A 23,342-nucleotide genomic window follows, 5' to 3' on the forward strand; every position below is an offset into this window, starting at 1 on the left:
AATCTGACATTTATGTATCCTTTTCACTGAATTGTTTCTGCCATCCATGGAGTAAAAGTAACTCAAAGTTATTAGTTATTCTTAGGTCTACATTTAAATTTTGTGTTTTTGCTAATTACAATTTTCCATCTCACACTTCATTTTTTTGTTTTTAAATGTCACAGGTATTTAACTTAGCCATTTTCTAATCACATTCAAATAGGATGCTATAAAGGTCAATGAGGCTTGCTCTTAACCTGGGAACGCTACAAACACTTTTCTTTGCATGCTCATTAAAAATGCACTTCAGAAATGTCAGTCATAATTACACAGAGAAAGGCCTGCTGCGAGTGGAATTGCTTGAAAGTTCTCAAGGCAACACAGAGTGATGCTGCAAAATTTACTTGAATCTGTCACGATGTGGTTTTGGATCGGACCAAAGTGCAGACAAGAGCTCGGCAGGATCATCTTTGAAATTCAAAGATTTATTTTACAAGGTCAAAAACTCAGCAAAATCACTGCAGGTTTCCCAAGGCAAGACGTGGCAAAAAACAAAGCATAATCATGGACAAGAACGAGGTGTGACGAACACAAGGAACCAGCAACGAACAAAGACACAAAACCAACTTATATACTGTGAGATAACAAAGGCAGATAATCAACAGAACAGGTGTGACAAGGAGGCAGGGAAGCAGAAGGAACAGGTGATAACAAATACAAAGGCTGAGGATGGGCAAAGTAACTAATAAACAGAAACACAGACCAAACAAACCTATAGAAAAATGTATCCTGCCTGCCACTAAAGATATTTGCTCTGAACGTCTAGGAGAGGCTGAGTCTAAAAAGACAGCAGAGGTGCCTCTTTTGGTTAGCACTTTCTCTCTGTGCATTGAGGAAACAGCAAAGACTGACAGCCAGGGACTACTAATTGTTAATGTGCAATACCTTAATCAGGAGGATGTGCAGTAGGATATTTTATATGCACTATCGTTGCCAACCAAATCCACAGCTGCAGAACTATTCAAGTTACTAGATAATTACAGTTCAGCATAGGCACAGACAAAACTGGCTGTCGAGTTTAACTGCTCAGATTAAGTAGGGCCTGAATGTGAGTCTATGCATTGTGAAATTCTTAAGTTGGCACATAAAGTTGTTGCATTTAAAGCCAAACTGGATTTGTGGGGAAGGCGCATGAACAGAAGTATATTTACAGTGTGTCACTCGTTAATGGGGATTTTGGAAGAGACTGAGCCTTTTTTTGTTTGTTGTCTTTTTTCTTTATGGATTTTACAGGTCCTTCTCAAAATATTAGCATACTATGATAAAGTTCATTATTTTCCATAATGTCATGATGAAAATTTAACATTCATATATTTTAGATTCATTGCACACTAACTGAAATATTTCAGGTATTTTATTGTCTTAATACAGATGATTGTGGCATACAGCTCATGAAAACCCCAAATTCCTATCTCACAACATTAGCATATTTCATCCGACCAATAAAAGAAAAGTGTTTTTAATACAAAAAACGTCAACCTTCAAATAATCATGTACAGTTATGCACTCAATACTTGGTCGGGAATCCTTTGGCAGAAATGACTGCTTCAATGCGGCGTGGCATGGAGGCAATCAGTCTGTGGCACTGCTGAGGTCTTATGGAGGCCCAGGATGCTTCGATAGCGGCCTTTAGCTCATCCAGTGTTGGGTCTTGAGTCTCTCAACGTTCTCTTCACAATATCCCACAGATTCTCTATGGGGTTCAGGTCAGGAGAGTTGGCAGGCCAATTGAGCACAGTGATACCATGGTCAGTAAACCATTTACCAGTGGTTTTGGCACTGTGAGCAGGTGCCAGGTCATGCTGAAAAATGAAATCTTCATCTCCATAAAGCTTTTCAGCAGATGGAAGCATGAAGTGCTCCAAAATCTCCTGATAGCTAGCTGCATTGACCCTGCCCTTGATAAAACACAGTGGACCAACAACAGCAGCTGACACGGCACCCCAGACCATCACTGACTGTGGGTACTTGACACTGGACTTCTGGCATTTTGGCATTTCCTTCTCCCCAGTCTTCCTCCAGACTCTGGCACCTTGATTTCCGAATGACATGCAGAATTTGCTTTCATCCAAAAAAAGTACTTTGGACCACTGAGCAACAGTCCAGTGCTGCTTCTCTGTAGCCCAGGTCAGGCACTTCTGCCGCTGTTTCTGGTTCAAAAGTGGCTTGACCTGGGGAATGCGGCACCTGTAGCCCATTTCCTGCACACGCCTGTGCACGGTGGCTCTGGATGTTTCTACTCCAGACTCAGTCCACTGCTTCCGCAGGTCCCCCAAGGTCTGGAATCGGCCCTTCTCCACAATCTTCCTCAGGGTCCGATCACCTCTTCTCGTTGTGCAGCGTTTTCTGCCACACGTTTTCCTTCCCACAGACTTCCCACTGAGGTGCCTTGATACAGCACTCTGGGAACAGCCTATTCGTTCAGAAATGTCTTTCTGTGTCTTGCCCTCTTGCTTGAGGGTGTCAATAGTGGCCTTCTAGACAGCAGTCAGGTCGGCAGTCTTACCCATGATTGGGGTTTTGAGTGATGAACCAGGCTGGGAGTTTTAAAGGCCTCAGGAATCTTTTGCAGGTGTTTAGAGTTAACTCGTTGATTCAGATGATTAGGTTCATAGCTCGTTTAGAGACCCTTTTAATGATATGCTAATTTTGTGAGATAGGAATTTTGGGTTTTCATGAGCTGTATGCCAAAATCATCCGTATTAAGACAATAAAAGACCTGAAATATTTCAGTTAGTGTGCAATGAATCTAAAATATGTGAATGTTAAATTTTCATCATTACATTATGGAAAATAATGAACTTCATCACAATATGCTAATATTTTGAGAAGGACCTGTATACATGACATGTTTTTGACAATATGAATGATATAGAGGTTATGAGCTAAAACCTCTTGATTATAACCATAGTGTCACTTATTGGTGAGTGGTAGAGAATATTGGTCTTTTAGTTGCTGTGCAAATACAACACATCCAAGTTAAGTCTACAATCTCAGATGGTATGCATAGAGACACTGACAATATGCAATTGTGTTAAAATTAAAGGCAATTATGTGACAGCAATTAAAATCACACTTGATTACATAAATCAAGAAAATGCAGCTTGTCTTTCATGTTTTATTAGTGCAAAATAGTTTTTAAAGACAGGTTTTCTCAGTTGATATTCCATCTTTCTCTTAATGACAAAGAAGACCTGTAAATCCAGAATAAAAAAGTATATCTTATCTTATCCAATCAACATCAAGTGCTAAATGGCAAAATCTTTATTTATGCAACTGCAACACAACAAGGGATCATTATAGTGTTTGCATTCTTGCAATCATATATTTATAATTTGCAGCATGCATTATTAGAAAGCCAAGGTTAAAAAAACAATACAGAAACTTTATCTTTACTTCTTTTCTAAATCACTTTTTCAAGAAGCCCAGGAAAAACAGATTTGTTTTTTCAAACAAGGACAGTACAAGGACGGAACGGTGGGAAAAAAGTCCGAAAACAGGTGATGCAGTACATGGTGGCAGCAGCTGCGTGGAGAACAGAAATTGTGGAAAAGACAATAGGTCACAGTTAATACTTGCCTCTTGTTTCTAAACCATTTCCACAGGCTTCTCCTGATCCGGATAATCCTCGTCTAACAGAATCAGGCACCAGAGTACAACTGTGCCACTTATGCATCCTCCACCTAGATAGAATGGCAGACACAAAGGCTATATTTAAACTTTTTATACTTAATTTGTAACATATGATATTGGCTGGCCGCATCCAGTCAAGATGAAGTATTTTCACATGTTGTTAAGACATAACAAAACAAAATAAAAATAAAAATGCTTTTAAATTAGTTTATTCTCAGTTCAGCGGCAAACATATATATGATAAATTTCTTTATGCTAATGTTGCAATATATCCCTTAAAAATTATTGTTATACCAAATAGGTCGTGTTTTGGATCTTTATACATGTATAGCTTATACCAATTAGGGATCAAACATAGCAATAAAAACCCAATAAGATTTTAAATGTTTTAACCCAATGGCTAATTTGCATTTATAATATTAAGCATCGTGCAATATTATATAATGATTAGTCAGCATTTAAATGGTAGGTAGAGAGTGAAAACCAGTTGTTCTTTGTGTTATTTCTCATCTTTAGATTAGCAGTTGGTAAATTATGAACACTGCAAATTATAAACCATAATAAATTAAATCACAGTTTATTTATTGGAGTCATGGGACTCATTTTAACTACTGCATTTCCAACCTTCTTTATTTCATACTTAATTTTCATTATAAATCATGATAAATATTTTAATACTGTCATTACTTCAAAGTGCTAAGAACAATGAACTTTTTATAGATCTTGTTGTAATTTAAACAGCTCAAGAGTTTAAAACTACTGATAAATGTTTTTTTTTATAAACATTTGAACAACTTGATGACACTCTATTCTTAATCTACAAGGTCTTCTTTGTTGATGGGCTGTTGCCAGCAATAGAAATATTACATTAACAACTACTCAGAGGAGTAGCTGTTAGCTACCTCAGGGTGATTATTTATCTTACATTGAAAAAATAAGGTCTAACTTCACCTAGAAGAATAAGTGAATGCTAGAAGAAATAGTTGCAAACCTTGTTACTACAGTTGTTTGCTTTAGGACTATTTCCTGCACCAAACAACGTCCGAGTTGGTAGTCTATTTGTGTACATGCAGGGAGTAGGATTTTGACATTAATTAGCTAATACTGCCAGTTATGCCTGTCAAATACCAAAAACAGCAGCAAAGGGACAATAAAAATGATTGATTGTGAAAGTGAAGCTGACATGCATTTTTCTGTGGAAATGAGAGGACATCTGTTTTAGCCAGATATCCTTGACTAAAGGCTCATTTTGAAGTAGTTACTTAACTTCCAAATGAGTCATTGGACCTGATTCTACAGAGTAGGATTGGTCATAGCCCCCTTCTTGCTTTTTTGGAAATATGAATATTTATATTTATGCACCCTCACAAATACTTGTATGGCTGTAATGAGACCAATTCAGACTGTCAATCAAGATGTTACTGTTAAATGAACCTTCATCTGTCTGTCAATTCCAAACTTAGACATCAAACCATTCAGACTTGACATAATTAGGGACCTGAGAAAGAAGAGTCCACACAGTTTTGAATGCCTGATCAGTTTATGATCTAATTTAGAGGTTGCTTTCCTGGTTAGTGGATCAAAGTCATAATCACCCACGAGGCAATATCATCAAATACATTATGGCTTCATCATCTGGGACCTTACAGATAATGTCATCAGTCTAGATAACATAGCTGAGACAGCAGGCACTGGTGCTCTCTGCAATAACCTAACATCTATATGGCAAAATTTAATCTTCAATTTTTTTTTCTTTTCACTGCAGCATTGCATTTCACTGTTCTGAGATTATCGCTTGTACCTAACAGCCCAAACTTAAACTCTGCCATTATTGTAAAGTCTTTATCAAAGCCCACATATCTCATGTTTGCACAGGTATAAGCCCAAATGCATAAATAATATATAAAATAGTTGTTATAGTTTAGTTTAGTTTAGTTTAGTTTATTAGTTATTTGTCAGGGACTATGTACAAAAACATTAATCTCACAATGAGAAGAGATGTTTTGAACCAGACTTAGCTAAAGCTTCTTTCCATCTGCAGTCCCTAGGCAAGTGTGCACAATAAAACAATTCTCAATACAAAAAATACATTCTTTGCAGTTCCTATTCAAAACACATTACTTAACAAGGTTAATTAGTCTAAACTAATGAATACTAAATATTCTAGGTACAAATACATCAACAGTTGATAATAAGGAATAAAAGGAATACACTACATTAGGACTTATGTTGACAGAGTTGATTATTAATGTGTGTTTTTAGGTTTTGAGAAAAGTTTTGCAGATCTTCACACAACTTCAAACTGTATGGGAGCTGATTCCATTGTTTGATGGATATAAATGAAAATGCTGAATGTGCAAACATAGAACATCATTTTTGGAAAACAGTTTTTGTGTCAATCCTAAAACCTTTTCACACTTTTCTATATTACAACCACAAACTTCAGTGTGTTTTATTGGGAATTCACGTGATATACTACAAGAAAGGCATGCACAGTTGTCATGTGGAAGAAAAATATAATTTTAAACATTTGAGCACAATAAATCTAAAGAATTGTATAGAAATATGAATTTCTATTAAAACCCTTTTACCCTAACAGTCCTGAATACAAACAACTGCCAACAGAGATCACCTAATTAGCACATAGAACCTGTATGTTATGTAATCTTAATATATATACAGCTGGCCTTTGAAGACAGAGATTTGTTAGAGAATATTGGTGAACAAGCATCATCATGAAGACCAAATAACACAACAGACAGGCCAGGGAAAAGGTTGCCAGGGTTAGGCTATAAAAGAATATCCCAAAACTTAAACATCTTCTAGAGCACTGTTCAATTCATCCTCAAAAAATGGAAAGTGTATGGCACAACTGCAAACATACCAATACATTGCTGCCTGTTGAAACTGACAGGCTGGGCAAGTGGGAGCATTACTTAGAATGCCCAAAAAAATCCATGGTATCTCTGGAGGTTCTCCAGGGATTCATACCTGTGTGTGGGAAAATTTGTTGAAATGACAACTATTAGTCGTGCACACTAAGTCTGCCCTTTATGGAACGTGGCAAGAAAACAGCCATTGTTGACATAAAGCCATAAGAATTTGCAGTCTGCATCAAGCCACGTCAAGGTCACAGTAAACATCTGCAAGAATGTGTTTCCGTCAGATGAGACCAAAACGTCGGTGCAAAATGTTATGTGTGACAAAAAAACACTGCACCCTGAACATACCCTGAACATATTATACCATTTCCACTGTGAAACATATTGGTGGAAGTATCATGCTGTGAAAAGCAGACTTTTCTCAAGCAGACTTGGGAAAGCTGGTCAGAACTGATATAGATACAGGAGAATCCTGGGTTGGAGTTTCACCTTCTAGCAGAGCAATAACCCTAAACACACAACCAGAGCTAAAAATAAATTGTTTAGATTAAACCACACTGAAATGTTCAAATGTCCTTGTCAACATCCAGACCTAAATCCAACAGAGAATCTGTAGCAAGTCTTGAAAATGAATGTTCATAGACTGTCTCCATCCAATACAAGTAGAGACATACCCTAAAAGACATGCAGCTGCAATTGCAGCAGCAGGTGGTTCTATAAACTCTGGGAAGCTTAACATGAAAGCACCTAGCACTTTGCAAATATATATTTATACAATTGAAATCAATTATGCACCATTGTGTGTTGATCTATCACAAAAACACAATATAAAAGAATCAAATGTGTGGTTGTAGTTAGACAAAATGTGAAAATTTAAATAGGTAAACTACTTTTGCTAGTCACTGTAACCTGCCATGACAAACTAAACAATGTCGATTCGATAACCTACCTTAATAACTTGATTACAGCTATCAAGTAATTTAGAACACCAATGAACTTATAAACAAGGGTTATTCACCATGTTTTTACCCTTAATATGTTCCAAAAGGCACTATAATTATGTTGGTGAATTAGGTTAACTTCGGCTGATAAGAAAAGGAACATATTTTATTACAATTCTTGTTTTTACCTATAGACTGGACAAACACGAACTGAGTCACACTCTCTTTCTTCATACAGTGTATCAGGACACTCTTGACCTCCGTTAGCAGACATCTGAATGATGATTCTGTATCGAGATTGCATGGCAGCGGTTGAATTATCTGTTCAACATGAAACACAAATTACACAAAAAGTATCTTTTTACAATTCAGTACACAAAAAGTTCACACAGGTAAACTAATGTGAGCATTGTAAATGAGAATCCAAAATCCTGAGGACAAAAGCTTCTGGTAAATGTCTGAAGATCAGACATCATCAGCCCAGTCTAACATCTCAAAGAGACACCCAAAGAAACAAGTGGTCTTGAAATTGATCTGACTCTGATTAGCATGCCCTTGATGGTCGTGATGTCCTCTACTTCGCTGCAGTCTGTTTTCGGACACACCACAATGTAATGGCTTCATTTGGCTCGGGCTCCAAGGCTCATTACACAAAACTAATTACAAAACATAGAAAATGCTGCAATTAAGAAAGTGATTACATCGTCAGCAGGCCCAGTGGACGACAGCCTATTTACACCGATGAGATGCCTGCTCATTTCTTCTGAAAACCATTACATATTTTTCAAACTTCCAAGATACTACGGTGCACATATTGAAAAATCATTAAATATCCATTTTCCACTTGATGTGTCAGCTAAATGTAATAAACACTTAAGGTTGTCATCTGCAATTAAATGTAATTATTAATCACACTTAAACAGTGTTGTGTGCCTGTTCATTCTGTGTTGTCTCGTTCAACTGTTCCCTCTCAACAAAACATGACTTTCAAAATACAATTATACATACATTTTAGGTTTATTTATTAACAATTATTTCTGTGTCAGTAAAATATCATTGTACTGTGTTCCAAACTGTTTTCATTTTAAAATGTTATCAACATTATTGTTGTTTGGGTTTTTAGTTGTAATTTCTATTATGAGTTTTCTTAAAAAATCATGCAAAGATCTACCTGGGAGACAAGATGTTGGGCATGCTGTCCATTCACTGAAGGGGGTCACTACACAGTCCTTCTTGCAGGGAAGCAAGCATGGTCGGTTAGTTTCTGGGCGAGAAGAATCTAAACACCTACATGTGTAGACAAAGAGTGTTTTTAAAAAGACCTTATTCAAATGACCAATGCACATCTTGCTTTTCATTGATAAAAGACAATATAACGAAGCAGCAGTCCTCTCCTTCACAGATTATTTCAACACATATTTTTGCTTACATTCAAAGCCTTTCACAGTACAAATAAAGCACAGATTCATGGTAACAAATCTTGCAGCCAAACAAAATACACCAAAGCTGGTCAAAGGTTATGGAAAGACATGAAATGGACCCACACAGACATAACATTAAAATTTATGTTTTACATTTGAGTCAAACATTTCTATCAGTCCCAGTCCCATGAAGACAAAAGATTCCCATCCATGTCGAAAAAACAAAACTAAGCCCAAACTAAAAAAATTCCCCAGAGCCTTGATATTTTCTATTATATAACTGATTTCACACAGACAATATGAAGCCTTTTTTCAATAACATAATAGATTTTTGTGTAGAACATAAGCTGCAACAAAGTAGCAGTTTAACAACAAACAAATAGTAAGGAAGGACAAGTATGAGCTTACTCCTTTAAAAACTGCTGGAAATGTTGTGATATAAGGTTTACATAGTATTTACCCATACCTAACCAAACAGTAGCCCAATTCTAATCAAAGACTAAGAAGGGAATTTGCAAAGCAGCACAAACTGACTATATGCTTTATTGCTGCACTCAATTCAAGAAGCAGATTGCACTGTATACATGCAGATACAAACACTTTCACAAACACCTCCATCAAGTCTAGCAAATGTGAGCAATTTGCACCTATTTTGTGCATCAGGTTGTATTTGTCCTCTTCTCAGTCACAAACACAGTAGATACAGAAGCAATCAAAGTAATAGAGAGCTTTTTAGACTTTTATGACTTTAAACATAACTACAGGTCCTGACCTGATGATGCACTTCTCAAAACTGTAAGGATATCATCTCTCCCTCTTATCACTTGTAATCTAAAACATACTGTATAATGTTTTCTTATATTGTCAGAAAGCTGCCATCCCTTTCAGTCAATGGTACTTTTGCCTTGCAGTCTTTATGACATGAACAACGCTGCTGTTTAAGGAATGTGACAATGTATGCTTTGGCTATAGTTTACATACAGTGGGGAGAACAAGTATTTGATACACTACAAAGTAATTACTTAAAAATGTAACAATGTGATTTTCTGGATTTTTGTTTTGGATTCCATCACTCGAAGAGTACCTATGATAAATTATGTATCGGGAGATTGTAGCGAACAACCTCCTTCCCTCTGTAAGGGCATTAAAAGATGGGTGATGGGTGGGTTTTCCAGCATAACAACGACCCGAAGCACACAGCCAGGGTAACTAAGGAGAGGCTCTCTAAGACGCATGTCAAGGTCTTTGAGTGGCCTAGCCAGTCTTCAGACCTGAACCCAATCGAAAATCTTTGAAGGGAGCTGAAAGTCTGTATTGCCCACCGACAGCCCCGAAACCCAAAGGATCTAGCTGTATGGAGGAGTGGTCTGAAATCCCTGCTGCAGTGTGCGCAAACCTTGTCAAGAACTACAAGAAGACAGGGGCACATCGACATATGGGAGGAGAAAGCTGGAATCAAACCCACAACCCTCGGATTGCAAGAGAACCACTCTTCTCACTGATCTTTTTTTTTCTTCTCTAGTCCTGTACTAAGATCTTATAATTTAGATTCCCACTGTGTTTTACAGACTACATGCCTAGCATCCTTATTGGAACTTTTTCACTTACTCATTCAAATCCTGAATGATGTCGGAGCATTGAGTGTTGAAATAACAGTAGATTTGTTAAAAGGGTTAAAGAGATTCTAAGTGAAAGCCCAGTGACACTTCGGCTCATTCAAATTCTTAATCTATCTTTACCAAAATAGCAAGCAACTGTGCAGAATTGTATTGTTAACACAAGACCAATGGAAACAAGGAAAACCATATCCAGCAGTAATTGCACTGCTATAACTTTAAAGAATTGTTGCTAATGCATTCCAATGCTAATTAGTGGACCAAGATATTACACATTTTTATTATGTGAGATTGGGTAATTGTTTTTTAGTTCTGCAATCGCTATTCTCTTAATCTGCAAGCCCAGTGGAGAAGAAGTAAGCAGCAGCTCTCAGAAACAAAAGTCTAAAAGTATACTTTGCTCTACCTGTCTCCAAAAAAAGTAAGGAAAAATACAGGATAATGGCCGGTTAACAGAAGTGTGCAACTCTAATTACAGGAAAATCAGATTTAGAATTTTGTTAGAGTGTAATCTAGAAACAAAAGGTTAAAACAAGAGTGCTAATTTAATTGGAGAGAACATGAGGGCAAGGGAACTGCTTAACAGTACATTATGTCTGCTATGCTAAAGGTAGCGTTAAGCTCAAATGCTTTATTATTGGCTTCAAACATTTTCTAGCTGTAAAATAAATAAATAAATAAAAAAAATATATATATATATATATTATTATTTTCTTGTTTTTTTAAGGCAGATTAATATCTTGTGTGATGTATCTTTAGCAGCCCATTTGGTGTGTTGTAGAACCTTAACTTGATTGGGATTAACACAGCACTGTAAAATAAAATAATTCATTAGCTTTGATGTTTTTATCAACCAACAGGCAACAGGCAAAACCTTCTCCTTGTCTCACAGAGGCCTGCATAGTTCTCCAAATTTCATTTCAGGCTAAGTGACTCCCTTCTCCCAGACAACCAGAAATCCAGGTCACACTGGAGGCCCAGCATGGTGCCACATCCCTCCAACTGCAAAAGCCGTCACAGACAGGAATGACATCAAAGTATGCCAAAGCATGAGAAGGCAGGATATATAAAACCTTTTCCTTCCCAAGCTTTATCTCCTCACTTCTTGCTGCATTTTTGCACTGATGCATGCCAGGGGGCATGGCAACGCAACAAGCAGCTGATGAAATATTGTGGGATTTACCCAAAATTAGGATGTCAAATTTACAATTAAGGCCATGGGGCTCAGTTGTGACAACAGTGCAAGGATTGAAGGTCTTTTAGATATTACTGAATGTCTTAAAGAACACAGTCAAAGACAAAATTAATGTCATGGTCTAAGTTATATCCTAAAAAAAAAAAAGGTTTTAAAGCAAAATTTAGTACAACTACTTCCATTACATTTGAGCTTATTTACATTTTGTCATATTATTACCACAAACCTCAAGGTATTTTATAGGGATTTTATGCAATAACCCATAATGCATAATTTAGGGTGGGAAGAAAATGATTTTCACATTTTTACAAAAATAAGAAAAATCTGAAAAGAGTAATGTACATTTGTATGCAGCACCCCTGATTTAATATTTTGCTGAACCACTTTTTGTTGCAATTAGAGCTACAAGTTTTTTTGAGTGTCTCTCTACCAGCTTTGCACATGTAAAGAGTGATATTTTTACCTATTCTTTGCAAAATAGTTCAAACTCAGTTCTGTTGGAAAGGGAATGCCTATGAACATTGATTTTCAAGTCTTGCAGTAGAATTAGCTCTTTAATATAAATTTGAGATTTTGACCATTCCATTCCATTGTAGTTGTGGCTCTGCTTAGGATTATTGTGCTGGGATAATTTCCACTACAGGAACCAAATTACACAACTGCAATCAAAACTCTACACTGAAAACACACCCGATAGGGAGGTATGACCTTTTGGATGGACCTTAATTAAAGGTGGAGCTTTGTAGTGGGAGGATTCTAAACATTTCTGCCTCGTTGAATATCCCCAGCATTTTTTCCATCATCTCCTGGTTTATTATATTCTGCAGGTCTTTTTTTTTTTTGTGGCAATTTTAATTTACACGATAGAATCTTTGTACTTTTTGCAAACATAACAGTTAAGCGCAGCCACCCAGGCTAAATTATTACCGTGTTTTACAGGGTTTGCATTTAAATTAATGAATTAAATCCACCAACCTTAAAATGAATTTATTAATACATTTTCAGCACCTCCATGGCTATGGAGAGAGTAACGCTGCTATCAAAGCATTTTAAAGAGATTTTAACTGGTAAAGTTAGAATATTGTTTTTATTTTTTGTGTTAGATACAGATAAAAACATTCACAACTGACCAGGTTTGTTGATTGTTTCATGGTTTTAAGTTTTAATGGAACAGACACACTGTTGCGTTGTGCGTGTGTTTGTGTGATTACTGTTCCTAAGAACAGACATCGTGAAGGACCTCGCTGTCCACAGTGAGAAGCAATTCCATGTAAAAGCCCCCTCCCTGACAGATCAAGGCTGAGCAGGGCTCTCCAAGAAGAAGTTAGGAAGGTACAGAGCACCAGGAAATCTTTGATGCTTGGTCCAGATGCGGACCAGTTCTTAAAGTAATATTCCCCCCATTATAGAGACACATAATGTGTCAGAACAGTTCTAAGAAGTTGCCTCCTGCCCAAAAGTAAACATTTGATTTGTGTTAAGAAAATATGGGCCTAACAGCATCGAGTGCATTCATTTATTTCAGTCTGTAGCCAAACTTTTCTTTTCTTTACTTTCCTTTACTTTCTTTTATCATGCCATTGCAATGTACTTTTGTCATATTGTTTTGTCACTGCAATGTACTTTTACATTATGTGAAGCACTTTCAATTGTCTTGTTACTGAAATGTGCTATACAAATAAACTTGCCTTGCCTTGCCTATGAGACACATGTTACAGACCTTAATTAGTAAATATTTTTGTGGATTATTACAAGCTTCCGAGTTAAAACTGGTTACAATTCAGTTTGAGAGCTTAACTGCTAATAAACTGTGATAAATAATGACTTTGGATGGTTCCTAATTTTTTTAATTTTTTCTAGGAGTCGGGAATGTTGCAGCTCATTTAAAATCCACTCTATCTACGTATTTCTCCACAGTTTAAGGTCACATTTGAAGATTTTTAAACTATAACTGCTATGAAACCATCTGATATTAATGCTGTATCAGTCTGATTTCATTGTTTTTAACCATATTCTGGACTCCACTGTTGTAATGGGCGGATATCTGTGTTGCCAAATCACAGCTGCACTCCTGCAGGAGCTGGGACTGCTCAGGTTCAGGGGATCCAATCTACAGATAGATAGACCAAACATAAAATGTTTGGTCTCATCTGACCGTAGCTCCTTCTTCTACGTATTTGCTTTGTCCCCTATATGGCTTGTGGCAAGCTTTGAATGAGCCTTTGCATTGTTTTAGTTCATTGGTGGCCTGATTTGTGGAGTGTGCGATTAATAGTTTTAATTCAAGTCAGTTTATTCATATAGCACAAATTCACAAAACATCTCAAGGCTCAGTGTTACTGGCAATCTGCTAGGACCAACTCTTTGAGAAGCCAATTGCCATGTCTAGGAGAAAAAACGGGTTAAACGATAAAAGAAGGGCCAAGTGTACCATCTAAAGAAAGAGAACATTAAGTTGTTGGCAGCAGTAGCCCAGCACATGCCCCTCTCTAAACAGAATGCCAGAGCAGATGTAGTTTCTAAGAAGAGAAAAAAATGAGAAAGAACATAAAGTTAAAAGCTGAAATAACAGCAAATAATGCAAAACTGGAGAGTAGTAGGCGAGTGGAACAGAGTGAGGAAAGTGGTCAGTATGTCCTCCAGCAGCCTAACCCTATGGCAGCATAACTATAAAGATAACTCATGATAACCTAAACCACTCTAACCATAAGCTTTTTCAAAAAAGGAAACTTTTAAGCCTAGTATTAAAAGTAGACAGGATGTCTGCCTCACAGACTAAAACTGGGAGTTGGTTCCACAGGAGAGGAGCTTGATAACTAAAAGATCTGCCTCCCATTCTACTTTTAAAGACTCTAGAAACCACCAGTAAACCTGCAGTCTGAAAGCAAAGCGCTGTGTTAGGAACGCATGGAACAATCAGATCTCTGAAGTATGAAGGAGCTTGATTAAGAACTTTATGTGTGAGAAGCCATTGAGGGAGGCTAAAATTAATATTTTCATCAGAACTCTTACTGCAGCAATTTGGATAAGTTGAAGACTTTTAACTGCATTTTGTGGACTTCCTGATGGTAAAGGATTACAATAATCCAACCATAAAGTAACAAATGCATTGACTACTTTTTCAGAATCACATCAGATGGAGGGACAGGAAAAGAAGGAAACCTGTTTAATATGGGATTTAAATCACTGGGATTTAAATCATATGGGATTCAAATGTCCTGATCAAAAATTACACCAAGGTTCTTTACTTTATTACCAGAGGCCAGTTTATGCCATCCACATTATTTGCCTGACTAAGTAATTTATTTTTCAAAGAATGGTCAAAAGACAATAACTTCTGTCTTATCTGAATTTAAAAGCAGAAATTTTAAAGTCATCCCGGTTTTATCTATTCAAGACATGCTTGTAGTCTATCTAACTGGTTGGATACATGATGCTTTTTGGATAAATATAGCCGAGTATCATCAGCATAACAGTGGACATTTATCCCATGCTATCAAATAATTTAAGCAATTGCAGGCATGCATATATACAGTACATATAGAATATATAGAGAGTATACAAAGAGAATTGGCCCAAGCACTGAACCATGTTGTACTCCACAAGTAACCTTGGAGTGCGAAGAAGGTTTATCATTTACATGAACAAACTGAAAACTCAGACAAATAATATTCCAACCAGCATAGCGATTTTCCCCTGATCCATACAGCATCTCATTTCTGTTTCCGCCTCTCTGCCTGCTCAGATGCTTTTCTCCTAAGCTCCCTGCTTGCTTGCATTGGTTTACTTCTAACTTTTTATCTCTTAGCCAAAATTACGGAAATATTGGACTAAAACTACTTCTTACCAGCGACTCACAAGGATTATTATTATTTTTATTTTATTTAATTTTTTTAGAAAGGATTTTGATGTTGTTATAATTGAACTCGAAAGCAGGACAAGTTGACGCCAGCTAATCAGCACAAAATGCCTCCCTTCACCAAAGAGGACTTCGACAAACTTTTACAGAAATTGGCAGTTTTGGAGATGAAAATCCATCGACTAGAAGTGAATGTGGAGGTGAATATGGGGTACAGCAATGATTCAACTCTGCCTGTGATCCCAAACAGTGACAGCCAGCTCAACGACTCAGTCGGCAATCAGAACACTGAAAATAAACCTACCGGCAGACCCCCCTGGCATGTTTTAGGCGCATGCCCAAAAAATCAAGGTGGACGACTCACTGGAAGATCTCAGCAATTAAATAAATTAGAATGGCCAGAATTACAGAGAAATGCCCCCGTTTCCCCTGGGAAAAGGAGACTTCGACAGTGAGCTGCTGTCACAACAACTGATAGGAGTGAGACAGCTGGAAATAATAGAATTCCCCTCCAAAACAGATTTGCCCCACTACAGACGGAAAACCAGAAAAATGATCCATCTTCTGAGAACAATAAAAGGTTTGAGAACAGCCTTCACTCTAAACAGTCTTCTCCTAAGCTGCCAGAGAAAATGTGTCCCACTGGACCAAGAAGAAGAAAAAGTCTCCGTGGAGAAGTGCTCCACCAGTCAGAAGTGAAAAAAAGGAATGTCGAAAAGCTGAACGCAGGTGGCGAAAGACTGGACTCCAGGTTCACTATAGTATGTATAAAGGGAGAATATACAGATATAACATACAACTGAGAAATGCAAGGGAATTTTTCTTTTCTGAGATCATCAGCAAAAACATAAACAACGCTCGTGCATTATTTGCCACGGTCGACAGGTTAACAAACCCTCCTGTTACTGTAGCATCTGAACTCCACTCTACCAGGGCCTGCAATGAATTTGCTAACTTCTTTACTGAAAAAACCCAAAAGATCTGACGGGCAGCCAGCACATCCACATCAACTCCAGTACCAATATTGTCTCCAACTAGAACTGATTTTGACAAAATTTCCCAATTTCACCAAATAAAATACAAAAACTTAGAAGAAATCGTACAGCAACTAAGCTCTTCTTCCTGCTGTCTTGATCTTTTACCCACAGCTATCCTTAAGAAAGCTTTTCCTGTAATAACATCTGATTTAACACAAGTAATAAACACATCTCTTTTGTCAGGTGTTTTCCCCCAGGCCCTAAAAACAGCAATTGTCAAACCTCTATTGAAAAAGAGCAACTTAGCTACTACAGAACTACAGGCCTATATCAAACCTCCCCTTCATCAGTAAGATTATTTAAAAAGCTGCGTTTCAGCAGTTAAACAACTTCCTAACAACGACCAACCGCTTTGATGTCTTCCAGTCAGGCTTCCGTGCTCACCACAGTACAGAGACTGCTCTTGTCAAGGTGTTCAATGACATCCGTATAAATGCAGACTGTGGAAGAAGCACAGTGCTGGTATTATTGGACCTTAGTGCAACATTCGACACTGTTGATCATTCCATTTTATTAGAGCGCCTGGAAAACTGGGTCGGCCTTTCTGGTACAGCACTCAATTGGTTTAAATCCTACTTGAAGGACAGGGACTTTTTTGTGTCAGTAGGTAACTTTACATCAGAGACCACAAAAATCACATGTGGCGTTCCCCAAGGGTCCATCTAAGGGCCCTTTCTATTCAATATCTACATGCTCCCCCTAACTCAGATTGTAATAAACAACAGCATAAGTTATCATAACTGTGCAGACGACACACAGCTATACGTCACAATGTCACCAGGTGACTATGGACCCATAGTCAAGCGCTGGGTAAATGCTTAGAAGAAATCAATGCATGGATGGGCCTACATTTTCTTCAGCTGAATCAAAACAAAACTGGAGTAATAATCTTTGGACCAAAGGAAGAGCATTTAAAAGTTAGCACACAGCTTCAGTTAATACAGCTATAAACCATCAGTCAGGCTCACAACCTGGGTGTAATGATGGACTCAGACCTGAACCTTCAGAGGCACTTGAAGACACTGAAGACAGTAACAAGGTCAGCCTTCTGTCACCTAAAGAACATCTCCAGGATTAAAGGACTAATGTCTCAGCAGGACCTTGAAAAATTAATTCATGTGTTCATCTTTAGTAGAATTGATTACTGCAACGATGTCTGCCTAAAATGTCGATCAGACAGCTGCAGTTGATCCAGAACGCTGCTGCCCGCGTCCTCACTAGAACTAAGAAAGTGGAGCACATCACCCCGGTTCTAAAGTCCCTACCCTGGCTCCCTGTGGCTCAGACTTCTGTTAGTCTATAAATCACTGAATGGCTTAGCATCAAAATACATTACAGACTTGTTGTCAGTGGATCAACCACCCAGACCTCTCAGGTCTTCTGGCTCAAATCTACTCTGCATACCCAGAACCAGAACCAAACACGGAGAAGCAGCTTTTAGTTCTTATGCTCCACTAATCTGGAATAAACTCCCAGAAAACTGTAAAAGCGTCAAAACCCTAAATTGCTTTAAATCAAGATTAAAAACGTATTTGTTTAGGGTGGCCTTTGACTGTGCCATCTAAACATTATTAGTTACGTTTTCAGTCCAATTTTCCTTTCATTTTCTTATCCATCATTCTATTCTCTTTATTTTATGTTTATTTTATTTAATTTTATTTATTTTTTTTATTATCGTTGTTGTTTGATTTTCTGTATCATTGTAATGTTTTTTCTTGTGTACAGCACCTTGAGTGCCTTGTTGCTGAAAAGCGCTATATAAATAAACTTGACTTGACTCCAAGCCTTTCTAAGAGAATATTGTGATCGACTGTATCAAATTCAGCACTGAGATCTAACAGAACAAATACAGACACAAATCCATTATCTGAGGCCATGAGAATATCATTAGTGACTTTCACTAGTGCTGTTTCAGTGCTATGATGATCCCTGAAACCTGTCTGTAATGTAATAAGTCATCTTGATCAAGAGAAGCTTTCTTAAGTAAAGGTTTAATTGCAGCTACCTAAAATGCCTGTGGTATATATCCGTTTACTGAGGATATATTAATCATGACTAAAATAGGAGTAGTAATCAAATGGAACCCTTCCTTAAATTATTTGGTTGGGAATGGGTCTAACATACAAATTGAAGTTGAGTTAATATTTTTGAAAACGAAGCTCAACTGGAACAAAACAGTCCAAACACAGATCAGATTTTACATTTACCTCCAATGCCTCACTTACTGAAGATGAAGTAATTATGTTCGAGAGTAAGCCAATTAAGTTATTTTAATGGAATCAATTTTATTTATAAAGAATTCCATAAAGCCATCACTGCTGAGAGCTGAGGAAGTAGCTGGTTCAACAGAACTATGAGTCCGGCAGCTGTCATTTTATACGACAGTAGACCTTTTTTTCCAGATTAGAAACAGGAGTAAGAAGGTGTGTGGATGTTTTGAGCAAAGCCAAAGGAATCTAGTTGTCCTACCAACAAATTCTGCTCCTCCAGAGTTACCATGTACCTCTTGGATGCTTCTCTGAATAATGCTCTCCTTGGTCTGTTTTTTAAAATACCACTAAAATGCACTAAAGCTTGTGGTTGTAACATGACAAAACATTACAAAATGTATTGAATTATTATTCAACATTACATGTGTTTGGTTTTTTTGCTTCATTTACATATTGCTCTTTACAGAATATATTTTACCACAGAATGCTATTGTGAGTATAGCATGTGATCAAATTGTTAAAATATAGAATACAGTACACAGGTGTATTAGTACAAATACAATTCTTGAGATGTGGAAAAGAGAAACAGAAATAAAACTGAAAATCAATCAAACATTTTCCTGCAGGCTCTGGACTGATACCAAGGAAAACCCACTAAGCCTTTGGTTGAGCCAAAGCTCTCTGCAAAGATTATTGCCCAACATGAAATGCTTAGATGTTTGCTGACTGAAGGGACTTTTATTCTCTAAGAACATTGCTTGTATTAGAAATGCCTGTTCTTCAGAGGGGAATATTTTCAGAAAGAGTGAAAGCATTTTAAGTTGGACACTTGGTATGAAAAAAAAACCAAAGACATATATTCTAGATGCCTTCTAATGATGTTTGTGTATGCGTACAGTATAGTGCCACATTTAACTTAAAGGGATAGACAAAAGGCTTATTTTTTTCAGTATAAAACACTAAGTCACAAGTTACTGACAGACAAAATCATTGCCAATGAATAGCAACATTCAGGTCTAAGTTTTAGGTGGTGTTGCATTAAATGGAACACTTTGCAGGGATATGAGAGAAGCGAAGTGATTAAATTCACAGCACACTGTACAAGCAAAATCTGTTGGAGGAGCAGAAATGACAGCTTTCATTAAAGCTTTTGTGGTGGCAGACAGGACGCGTATGAGAAAAAAGCCTCTCCATAATCCATTTTATGGCCCTGTCAATAATATGTTGAGCTAAAGAAGGGCAAACTTTGTGAATTATTTATAAATCTGTCTTTCTGGTGTGGGCTTTAACATCATTAAAGTGACAGCACAAAAGCCCTTAGCAGTGTTTGATATTGTATTGCTGAAAGAGAAGGATAATGGGGGAGCAGATTCAAGATGAATCTCAGGTTCACACACACACACACACACACACAAAAGAAAAGCAAAAACACAGAATGAAAGTATAAAGGAAGAGAGACTACTTCTCAAAACTCTTGGGAAGTGAATTCACAGAGGCTCCCATCCTTTGAGTCATCTTTAGATACTCATACAATACACTACATATCCTTAAGTTCAGATGTGTTTTATGTAAAATGAACATTGTGTATTTAGAAATTGTATTCTGTGAGGACCATATTCACATATGTGACTATTTGCATAAAATCTTCCAACTATTTATAGTAGGTAGGGAAAGAAAGACAAAGAGAAAACATAATTACAATTTCTAGAATGCAACAGATATGTTGGTTTGCCAAGTTTAAAATGTAGATTTAACCATGCTAACTATAACACTCAGTTGGGTAATTACAAAAAATGCTTTAAAACTGTCCTTATGACATTAAAACTACTTCATAGCAGAGATCGTACCTTTTACTTATGACCGGACCAGCATTCATCTTCATGCAACTGACATTCCGGCTCTGGACACCAACAGAACAGGAAGAAGTCCCATTCCACAAGCTAATTTCATTGAATTTAGAAGAGGCATCCTCAGTACAGAAACCCCATTCTGAGGTTTCCCAGTAAAATACAGTGCATGGATGGTCATTGCAGACTCGCCATTCCTCTAAGGCTGGGGTTGCTGGGCATGCTTTACCATCTGGAGGGGAACACAGAAACATAATACAAACATATTACACAATGTAGCATTTTAAAAAGTGCTGAATGATCTACTGTCCTCAGACACAAACCCACAGTTTCTACTGACAAGCTGGCGATAATAAACTTATTATAGTTGCTTTATCTGAGTTCAGTTCTAAAGTTAGAATCTTACATCAACAGCTAATAAACCTTCCAACTAATCACTTACATTCTGGAAGGCTTTTGACCAAAAGTGAAACATCTGCAAGAGCCAAAACAGGAAATCCATTTATCCAGTGTAGGATAAAGTTACAAGTTTTTTGTTTTTTTTTAAATATGCCATGTAGGATATTTCAAAAAAGATGAAGTGTCTTAACAATGTGTGGAAACATTTTAAACTCGAAATGCTTTGTAATCAATTACACTTGCTTAAGTGATCTTCAAAAATGGTGGGCCATCTTTACACAGCAGTTGTTTTGACATCTTAGTCTGGAGCTTTCAGGTGTGTTTAACACAATGCTAAAAAGGAAATACATTAGCAAAGCTGTTCAGAGAAGCAACTGCCAGTTAGTACAGTTAGTACACAGAATACAAAATACAGTCCACTTCTAGGGTGACTTGTTTAAAAAGGAACATTAGAAAGCATTTATGCTTTGGTTTAGGTTTGTAAACTAGCCTGTGAAATCTTGGGCAAAATGAGACCACAGTGGAGGCCCTAGGCTGTAATTGACAGCATCTACTTCAACAAAAAAACTAAGGAGGAAGCATTGCATTTCCTTAGCTATTGTTTTACCTAAGATGTATCCTTCATTTCTGCACTGTCACATTCTCATATTTTTTGACAAAATTACCACCAGCTATTTTCAGTACTAATTTTTATGGCACAAACAGTTTTGATTCTAGAGAAGGACGAATTGTTTGTTCTGGTTGTGATCTACATAAATATATATAAATATGGATTGGTTTTCCATTAAAATGCATGAGTGAGGCCTCATTAGAACCTGAGAACTGTGTCAAATCAGACTGGCGATGTTTGTTTGGTTGAGAAATTTTTGGATCAAGAGTGTGTAGTAGTAAAGAAATCCTATAGCTGTTGAATACAAAAATGGAGAAAGAATGATTTGGAGTTGTTTTAAAATCACTGGACCTGAGCCTTCTGCAGTCACTGAGTTGACTATCAACGTCTTTGTATACCAAAATATTCTGCATTCAAATATGGTAATAAAGTTCATGAGGCATGATCAAAGTCGGTCATCTAATATAGCAATTATCCTGAGCATTTCGGAAAATGTGAAAAGAATTTTCAGATAACAGTAGAATAATGAACGTCCACAAATCACAATAAAGTGAAGCAGCTTGGTAAAAAATGATGAATAAAATTTCAGAAAATTGATCTGATAGACAACTTCAAACTAAAACATGCCCCTTACTTTAGATGACAAATATGTAGCTAAGGTGGCTATGAAGCAGTTAAATTACAGAGAGCCTCTAAATTCTAACTTTCACTTATTTTCAAACAAAGTACTGAGTGTACTGTCTCATGTTCATTTGAGTTTCTGTTTTTCTCATTTCTAGACCTTGTACAAAAAACATAAACTTACATATTTTTTGTTGTTTTGCATCAATATCATATATATCTTTACAAGCCATTCAGTCCTCTTACAATAATGTCTGTAAAAAATGAACATAAGTATGAGTAGACCATACACCTCAGTAGCTATACTTAAAGGACTGCTAAATATAAACGGAGATAAAATGGTAAAAGCTGAACTACTGACATGTTAAACATGTTAACTGGGAGTGTGCTGCGGACCACAGGGAATACACAACTGACTTTGTCAGTGAACTACAACCAAGGAAATACCTGCAACTTCTGATCTGCTTTGCATTCCACGGCTATACTGCGCATTCACACAAATGTGCACTCTGACAGCCTTCTCTGCCAGCCAACAGATAGCCAGCAATGTGGTTTAAGCTGCAAGATTCTTTCATCAGCTGGTATTGCTGATATGTGTTTAGTTACAGGGATTAATGGGCAGCAGTCGCCTGCCAAGGCAGTGAAGGCTGTCTGACTTGAAAACATGAAGTATACAGAGAAACACTTGCCAGAGGAATAGTTCCTGATAATGGATGGTTGGGTCAAACCTCAAATATTTTCTGAAATGAAAAATGTCTGTATAAGACTCTTAAATCTGGGGAACCAACTGAAAAGGCTGCAATGCTGGTGAAACCACTCTGATAAAACCTTTGGCTCAATCAATCTTTATCTACTATTTGCTGAGTTTAGTTTTGAGTTAGTTCTGGAATTCTTCTTGACATTTCTAGTTACAGAATATCTTTCAGGAACTGGACTTTTACTCTCGAAAATTAATGCTATATGTTTCTTTTTCAACATCATGAGTTAATTTATTCTTTAATTGATTTTCCTTCTAAGTAGTCAATGTAAATG

General features: G+C 37.0%; 1 protein-coding gene across 4 annotated transcripts in view; it reads right to left on the reverse strand.

Moving 5' to 3' along the window:
* Positions 1-23,342, reverse strand: part of thsd7ba (thrombospondin, type I, domain containing 7Ba) — a 356,829-nt gene that overhangs the window by 117,313 nt on the left and 216,174 nt on the right. For all 4 annotated transcript variants that reach the window (XM_047371186.1, XM_047371185.1, XM_047371187.1 and 1 more), the window contains exons 10-13: positions 20,681-20,912; positions 8,667-8,782; positions 7,684-7,816; positions 3,619-3,722 (exon numbers count right to left, since the gene is read on the reverse strand). In XM_047371186.1, the coding sequence (XP_047227142.1) occupies positions 3,619-3,722; positions 7,684-7,816; positions 8,667-8,782; positions 20,681-20,912 (585 nt within the window). The remainder of the gene's footprint in view (positions 1-3,618; positions 3,723-7,683; positions 7,817-8,666; positions 8,783-20,680; positions 20,913-23,342) is intronic.

The sequence above is a fragment of the Girardinichthys multiradiatus genome, chromosome 7, assembly GCF_021462225.1.
Source record: "Girardinichthys multiradiatus isolate DD_20200921_A chromosome 7, DD_fGirMul_XY1, whole genome shotgun sequence".
NCBI classification, from domain to species: domain Eukaryota; kingdom Metazoa; phylum Chordata; class Actinopteri; order Cyprinodontiformes; family Goodeidae; genus Girardinichthys; species Girardinichthys multiradiatus.